This window comes from Taudactylus pleione, unplaced genomic scaffold, assembly GCF_031769625.1.
Source record: "Taudactylus pleione unplaced genomic scaffold, aTauple2 ptg001041l, whole genome shotgun sequence".
Taxonomy (NCBI): Eukaryota; Metazoa; Chordata; class Amphibia; order Anura; family Myobatrachidae; genus Taudactylus; species Taudactylus pleione.
The window spans coordinates 648388-657269 of NW_028285442.1; the positions used below are offsets into that span (position 1 = coordinate 648388).

At 44.9% G+C, this 8882-nt stretch overlaps 1 protein-coding gene across 1 annotated transcript in view; it reads right to left on the minus strand.

The window, feature by feature from the left end:
• The window catches only part of HEATR4 (HEAT repeat containing 4), an 84725-nt gene extending 79732 nt beyond the window's left edge, over positions 1-4993 (minus strand). Inside the window, 1 exon segment of the mRNA XM_088461368.1 lies at positions 4212-4993. Within this exon segment, the coding sequence (XP_088317494.1) occupies positions 4212-4993 (782 nt within the window).
• Positions 4994-8882: the final 3889 nt, after the last annotated feature.

Genomic DNA, 8882 nt, shown 5'->3' on the forward strand with positions numbered 1-8882 from the left:
TTATGGGCAAAAAATGTGTAGGGTTCCCCAGTAATTTAGGAACCAGCATCTGGTTGAAGGGCCAGTCCTGGTTTTAAATATAGTAGGAAAAAAATGCGTAGGGGTCACCCTATAATTAAAACCAGCACCAGACCCAAACCGTCTGTGGTGTAATGCCACAGCCAAGAGACCCTATCACCAGGTCACCCCAGCCAAAGCATTTGCACCCCAAGCCAGTCAGCCCAAGCCAGGGATCTCAGGGGACAGGGGGACCCCCCAAGAAGGGATCCCCCCTCTCCCGAACACCCCAGGCTTAGTCTGAAGTCCTAGGCTCTTCCCAACACCCCTGGGCTGTGGGTACAGGGGTAATAGTTTTGTACAAAATGAAAAACTATTGTATTTTACAATGGAACTACAGGTGCCAGCATGCCTACCCTTTGGCACTTGTGGAACTACAAAGTACCAGCAGGCGGCCAGCACCCATACCCCCACTGTAAACTAAATAGTTAAATAACCACAAGACACACACCGTGTATAGTAAAACTCTATTCGAGTAGAATCCAAATGGAGTACCTGGAAAAAAGACCCCATACTCACCTCCATCCTTTGTGCTGCTCTCTGTAGCATCCTTATACTTGCCAAAATAAAAAAATGATTGACCCCATCCATGCCCGACATTTGGATTCTACTCGAGAAGGGGACAGAATACCTGGCAGCATGTGTGAATGAGTTAGATAGGTATGTAATAAAGTTTTACTATACACGGTGTATGTGTCTTGTGGTTATTTAACCATTTATTTTACAGTGGGGGTATGGGTGCCGGCCGTCTGCTTGCTCTTGTAGTTTCACAAGTGCCAAAGGGCAGGTATGCTGGCACCTGTAGTTCCATTATAAAATACAATAGTTTATCCATTTTAACAATACTATTACCCACAGGCGTGCGGGGAAGAGCCCCAGGCTACAGACTAAGCCTGGGGTGTCGGGAGAGGGGGTACCCCTTCTTGGGGGGTCCCCACCTCCCCTGAGATCCCCAGCCTGACTGGCTTGGGGTGCGAATGCTTTGGCTGGGGAGACCCAGTGATAGAGTCCCCTGGCTGTGGCATTACACCCTGGTCGGTTTGGGTCCAGTGCTGGTTTTAAAGGGGGAGGGGACCCTTACTCAATTTTTTCCCCTATATGAATAACCAGGACTGGCCCTGCAGCCAGGTGCTGGTTCCTAAATTACGAGGGAACCCTACACATTTTTTCCCCCCGTAATTTGAGGAACCTGGACTGGCTGAGCAGCCATGGGCTGGTTATGTTTTTTTTGGGGGGGGGCCTACGTCATTTAAAAAACATAAATTAAACCTTCATTTACTATTTACAGGCAGAAACATATATGGATCACACGGATCTGTGTATGTTTCTGCTGAATTCGCAGCTCACAGGCAGGTGAATTGATTTCACGAATTTGGACAGGAGTTTTGTCCGTTCTCATGAGAGTTTGGAAACTCTCATCTTGGTAAATTCCCAAATCCTATCTTCACTAGTGAAAAGTTACTCGAGTTTGGCCGATGGTGAATTGAAGAGAGTTTGCTAACTCTCCAGACTTTTCCTGTAGCAAAGGAGATTTCTCTCCCGAGTTTGACATTAGTAAATTTGCGTGTGGAAGAAAATGCCTAAACTCTCCAGAGAATGCTAACTTGACCAAACTCGAATCTTAGTAAATTTACCCCTACTTGTGGGATATACTGTAAGGGCAAGCTGCTACATGTTTTATAGAAGGACTAGGGTCCAGTAAACTTTGCCTTGGCCTCCTAGTAACTTTAATTGGCCCTGGAGGAGCTGGTAGCCTTGTACCCCTGCAAAATAATTATATCCATGGCTGTTTCATATCCTGGCATTCTGTATGACTGCTTATAGGTTTCAGTAAAACCATGTACAGTAAAGAGTCACACATACAATATGTATTACATAAAGAGTTACTAACTGCTGAGTGCACCAATCACTGCACAAACCTTTTCTCAGTGCTGACTCTAGTGTGCAAAACAATAGCAGCCTCTGAGAACCGCTGTCAACGCTCCCCTGAATCAGGCGAAGTGAAATATACTGGGTATCTCCATTTATATACATATAAGCCAATATACCAAGCCCATCAAACCCTTCTTTTAATAAATATACTTGCATAAGTGCATAACCCAAACCATCGGAGTAAGTGCCTAACCCTAACCGTCGGGGTAAGTGCCTAACCCTAAAAAAAAAAAAGTGTCAATCAATTGCATGTCGACTATATGAGTTGCAACCTAATGACCCTGTCGACCTTCAGTCCCTGTCGATCTTGTTACTAGTCGACCTTTAGTGTGTCGACCTTCAGACCCTGTCGACCTTCAGTCCATATCGACCTACTGCCTGGCGACCTTCAGTACATATCGACCTTCAGTACATGTCGACCTATTGCCTGTCAACCTTCAGTCCTGGTCGACCTATTGCCTGTTGACCTTCAGTCCCAGACGACCTACTGCCTGTCGACTTTCAGTACCTGTCGACCTTGTTACTAGTCGACCTTTAGTGTGTCGACCTTCAGACCCTGTCGACCTTCAGTCCCTGTTTATCTATTTCCTGTCTATCTTCCATTGTCTACCTAAACATTATCTATCTAGACAATGTAGATCTAATGATCCACACCCGCTCACAACGAGTATGAATCCAGCCGAGTAAAGCACTAACCTGGTTAGTGCTTTACTCAGCTGGATTCATACTTGTTGTGAGCTTTACTGCTTGTTTCTGTTTATGGCTTGAAAAAGGTTGGTGAGGCCAACCGAAACGTCGCTGTTATACTGTGAGCAGATAAATATAACCTAAGTTGCTTTCATTGGTGAGTGCCTGCAATTTGTTAACTTTCTGACATGCTGGAATCTATGGACTAGATGACTGGCTGCCGTGCACCGGCTGCTGTGGAACTATGTTAATGTGAGTGCTGCACTAAAGTGGATATATATATATATATATATATATATACAGAGATAGGTAGATTTGAGTTGGGGAATCAGTATGTATGACCGCCAGCCGCATACCTTCGTTCGGTATGCCGGGCGTCGGGATTTCGACGCCTATCACTAGACCCTTGTTGAGATTAGACAGTAGGGAGGTGGTCGGCATTTCGACAATCGGCTTCCTGACTGCATCCCCTGAGTTGGGTGCATCTGTGGCCATTTCTTACTACCTTTACCTTATGCTAATGCAAGTATCCACCTATGCATGCTGATTATCTGTGCATCTGCATAAGGAAGGCCAGCCCGCACACTGTTTTTCCTTTAGGATCAGGACTTGCACCCACCACATACTGGGTGCAAAAGGATCATCTGAAACAGGCGTCCCACATGATGGGATGCCTGTTTCAGATGATCATTTTACTCCCATCTCCATCTGCATGCTGCCAACAAGCATGGAAGTCGACTTACATGCTCACGACACTACCACCAGATTGACCTGTCCTGTACGATCTCATGGTCCAGTTATCGCCGAGAAATGGGCATTTCCTGGAAAGAGTGGTCCGTCAACGGACAGATCAAGCCCTACGCACTTGCAAACTCTATCCTTGTGCAAATGCATGGTCCAGCACATGTGCAGTCAGCGATCGCTTTCTACAGCACATGTGCAGTTTTGCAGGGATCCACGAGATCCATCCTGCACAGAATCAGGCCCTTTGGCCATGTCTGATATGAGGATGTAACTGACATGATAAGGAAGGTTTAACGCTATTTTCAAATGACCACTTCTGACTGGTATTAACACAAGAGAATGTGCCAAAGACTGCAACAGAATACAGTTAAAATACAGATGGAGGGGATTCCGCGGGTCAGAATCTCGGCGCCAGCATCCCAACCGCCGGAATCCTGAAGGTAAGTAGCAGGGTTAGGGGGAGGGTTAGGCACTAATGGGGAGAATTAGGTTTAGGGTGTGGTGTAGGGGACGTTAGGTTTACTTTAGGCACAAGGGTGAGGTTAGGGTCAGGCACCTGGAAGGGAGGGTTAGGGTAGGGAGAGGGGGAGGGTTAGGATACCGACCGTCAAAGTGTCTGTATTCTAATCCTGTCGGTTGTCAGCGCTGGGATACTAACTGCCGGGATCTCGAATGCCAGCATCCTGTACCCATCCCGACTGCAACACCTACTCCATTGTAAGTGGAAGCTAGAATGACTGTGAATCTCTGCTCTGAGTGTAATATGTGTATTACTGTGTGCACTCACTTACTTATAATACACGGGAAGCAGTGTCTCAGGTGTCTGCTCTTCTGTAAAAACCTGATCATTCTGTAGTCGTAACTTTTCTAGCCCATTACAAGCTCTGATGTCCTCTTCTGATATGGGATCATCACTAAATAACTCAGCGGAGTTACTCAATCCATTGTGTTGGAAGGACTGATGCTTGGCTTTCCGCCTTTCTGTTTGGTGACCCTTAATCCATTGACCTGGAGCCTTTGTCTTCATCTCAGAAGCAAAACACGCTTTAGATTGCTCTTCCCTTTTATTTTTACATGGGGTGAATATGCTGGGTATCTCCGTTAAAAAGCTTCTTGATTTTGTGTTCTCTACAGAGACATGGGAAGAGATAATAACACTTCTTGGTCCATCTTCCTCACATTTCTTCCACAGACTAGTTCCAAAATCTACACAACTTTTGACTTCGGTTTGTTTGGAAGTTACAGATCGTCTTACATGACGTAACTTGTTTGGCTTTGGCTGTATTTTTGTTCTACTTTTTAAATGTGAAATTATAGCCGAAGGATTATATACACCTTTTGAATTCCACTCGTGATAGGACAAACTGGCGAGCCCTCGGTCTTTTATTACATCTTTAGAAAAACTAAGGTTACCGGCTACATTCTGAACGTATTTGGATTGACACTGTAGTGAATGACGGTTTGATGGACAGAATTTGGTAACAGGAAACGAGAAAGGATTTTGGAGCTGAAGTACATGTAATGGCTTCATGTTTTTTGAAACAATTTCACAATAGTTTGAAAGGAGCTCCATGGCAAGTGAGGAATTTCCTTTAAAGTGAAATATAAAACAAAACACACATTATATTTAAATTATAATATTACTTATTTTTGTAGAAAATATCAGTCGCATCAAAGCGTTATTTTTTAAAATCAGTGAATAAATAATCCTTGTGAATAACTAGATGGACTGGAAAATAATATATATGTATACATTTAAAAACTAAAAACGTAATAATATGCGAGGGAAAAGTATCCTAGATAATTGTTCTTTCATTGTCTTGAAAATATTAACCTACAACATTTCAATCTTTGTTATTTTTCAAATTCAGGATTTGACAAGAACTATTTTATACTGTGCTGTAATAATGTGTAACATTAAAGAAAAAACTGACCAACCACTGTACCATATGAGGAGCCCTTCATTGATACCGAAAATCAGATTGCATTGACTTTACTTCGATCAAGCAGGGTGGAACATTAGACCATGTAACATCTACCTGTTATACCTAAAAGCCTCTGTTTTCCTACCATGCATATTATTTATTAACTACTCACACACCGATTACATTCTATTTTTAATTTATTCACAATCTCTCCACCTAAATCCTTCTGGATATTCTCCCACATAAGTTCTTAAAACACAAGGTTATCCTACCTATAACTTGCATTGTTGGGCACACACTCCTGTGACACTGTGTCCGCCATTCCACCTCCCTCCCTCACTCCATTCCCCTTTCCTCTTCCCTTTTTCTGACATCATCTTAATCCATCTCTCCTGACATCATATTGGTCAGTTTGACCGGAATGCCATAGTCAACCGGGCCCAAACAATTTGACAGTGTACAGAACCCATTTCTGAATAAGGAACAACACTCTCTAATTACAGGTGCAGATATTAAAGTCAGTGACGTGAGATGAGGTCAATGGCTGGGGAGGCACACATGGAGATGGGTCTAAGCGCTGGGAGCCTGTCTTACCCCCTACTCACTGTAACTTTCCCCTCACTACACTAAGCTTCAGTGTCCATTTGATTTTCCTACCTGCATCACTGTCTTCTCTTGCTGCTGAGTTCCGATCTCTAAACACTGCAGTGCACTTCCTGGTCACATGACACATCCAAGATGCTCAAGCCACGCCCCCATACTCAGAGGCATCCCTCTATTAGCTCTCTTTCTGTGCAGCTTACTGCCGTGGTGTGGCCCCACCCCCAGTTCTGCAAGCAATATCTGACTATACAGAAGCAAGGCTGCGCTGTAGCTGCCTCATCTCTCATCTCCCTGCAGTCCCAGGGAGCTCCACAAAGCTGGTGAGTGTTAACTATAAAAATTATTGCAATAAACAAAGAAGGTGTTTATAAGTTATAAATATCTTCTTTGTGTTATTCTAATCATGTTTATGTCAAATCTCAGGAGTATGACAGGGGAGGCAGAGCCTACCCTCAGTACCCTGACTGCACATCCCAGATTAAAGTGTACCAATCACAGGCTGAATAAAAGAAAACACACTGAACAACTCCAGCCAATCAAAGACAGAATAAACCAGACCCTCCAATACCATTTAAGGAGGAATGAGCCTAAGACAAGGCATATGTCTGCCATATACCATATTACTCCTTCCTCATCATTGAGGTAAGACTGCTAGAGTAACCCCGTGAAATGCCCGCTATTTATCACCAAACATCATGTCGGCCAATGCCACCACTCTTTCAGAGGTTTCCGGCGAAAGTAATGGTCACATAACCACCGGGATCCGGAAGCCATGCTGGATCCGCTGCAGCTGCTGGTATCTAATAAGTGACCGACAGGCCATCAGAGTTGTTAGGTTAACACAGGACTGGAGTAACCATCTGGCACTTCCGTCAAACTCACGCCCCTTTTGCACAGCGCCCGCTTGCCAACACCGCGCGCACTGGGGGACTGCCAGGGCTGCGTTAAACATTCTATCATGTCGGCATGTTATCAGTATAGACATAATTAATGTTGGCGTGGTCGACATGCTGTATACTGACATTTTGCCCATGTCAACATTATCATGTCGACCTGATGCATGCTGACGTGATAGCTGTCAAACATGAAAACACACATTGACCCAAAGTTCTGCCATTAGCCCAAAAGGTGTGACTTCAGGGAAGCAGGTTATTGCACGCTGGTGTGTCAATGTGACTGTTTGTTAACCAAATCCAAACCAACCTGACCAAACCAGATGACAATTTTACTGTGCTGCACAACTAGTCTCGATCCCTTACATACAGTGGGGCTGATTATGAGTAGCATGTAAGTCAGAATGCTGCCGCATTTACTGTAACTTATTTTGCATAATATTATTATTATATTATCCTTTATTGTTATGGCACCACAATGGTCCCGCAGCGCCTTACTACGCATGAATTGGGTTGGGTATGAAATCCCGGTGGCAAATCCCGAATACCAACGCTGGAATCCCAAAGAAGAAGAATTACGACAGGGCAGGTAAGTGAGCTAACCCTACCCTTCTCCCCCCCTAACGCTAACCCTCCCTTAGTGGTGTCTTACCCTAAAACTCCCGGGGTGGTGCCTAACCCTAAGTCTTCCCGGGGGTGCCTAAACCATAACCCCCTTCCCTGCACCCTAAACCTAACCCTCCCGAGGGAATGTCTAACCCTAACCTCCCCCCCAGTGGTGCCTACCGCTAACCCCCCTCTCCACAGCCTTACCTTAACCCCCACCGGGAGCTGCCTAACCCTAAGTCCCCCCGGGGGTTCCCTAACCTAACCCTCCCCCCCGCGGCTAACAACTAACATTAGCCGGCTTACCTTCGTTTGGGAAGCCGTCTGTCAGGATTCTGTCATTGGGCTAAAGATAGGTGTCGGGATTTAGACACCTATCTTTAGTTCCAAGTACAGATTTAGGGCCATATTCAATTTGAGGCGAAAAGTCCGAGGTCGAACTTTTCCCCATCATCGCCGTTTTTTGCAGGGATAAAGTATCGGGCGCGTGCCCGCTTATCCACGTATTCAATTAGGATACGGCGAAAACGGGACCCGGCGGAAAGGTAAGTATCGTAAAGTCCTGTTACTTTATGGGAAATCAGCCTGTCACCCCCCAAAAGATGGTCTGATATGGGGGATCACTATGGGTACCCCCGATTTGGCCTGCTGAAGGTAGTCGGGGTTTTTAAATAGCCGAGGCAGGTGAATAAATGCGCCTGTGAAGAACTGGTGAAGGATAGCACAGCTTCTTTGGGGGGAAAAATAGCTATGTCCATCAAAATTGGGGTACATGAAAATGGGTGCAAGCATATTTTTAAGTCCCTAAAGTGATTTTTTCAAATTCTTCAAAAATCCACCTACCGCAACCACCCGCATTCTAGAAAACACCTGCCGCATACTTGGGAACCCCTCAAGAATAAAACACAAGTTAGGCTACTTTTTTTAAGTCTGGACCCCAAAACCTCAATTCTGCACTTTTTTCACCACCTAAACAGTGGTTTAAAACAGTTATCCCTGTTTTTTTTACAAAGACTTTTCGCACCTGCGAAAAGTCTTTGTAATTGAATATGGGGGTAAGTGAAACTGGCAAAATGACGTCATCGGCAATAAATTATCGCCGATAACGGACTTTTCGCCTCTAATTGAAAATGGCCCTTAGACGTCGGCATTTCGGCAGATGGCTTTCCAGCCATCTGTGTTGTCACTACATCCCCATGAATGACGGCTTTCATACACATCTTTGCACACACATGCATGATTCTGAGTGGTACGCATTTCAGCTGTTTCTGAGGCTTTCTAGGGAATTTCTGGCTGGCAGCATTGCTTATTCATGCAAGAAATCCGTCTCATGGGTGTGTAGAGTGCAGAGTTACTCACAATTCAGGGTCATGCGCACACATTCTGGATGCCAAATTCAGACAGCTCCCCTGCACCTGGCTAATAATGATGGTGG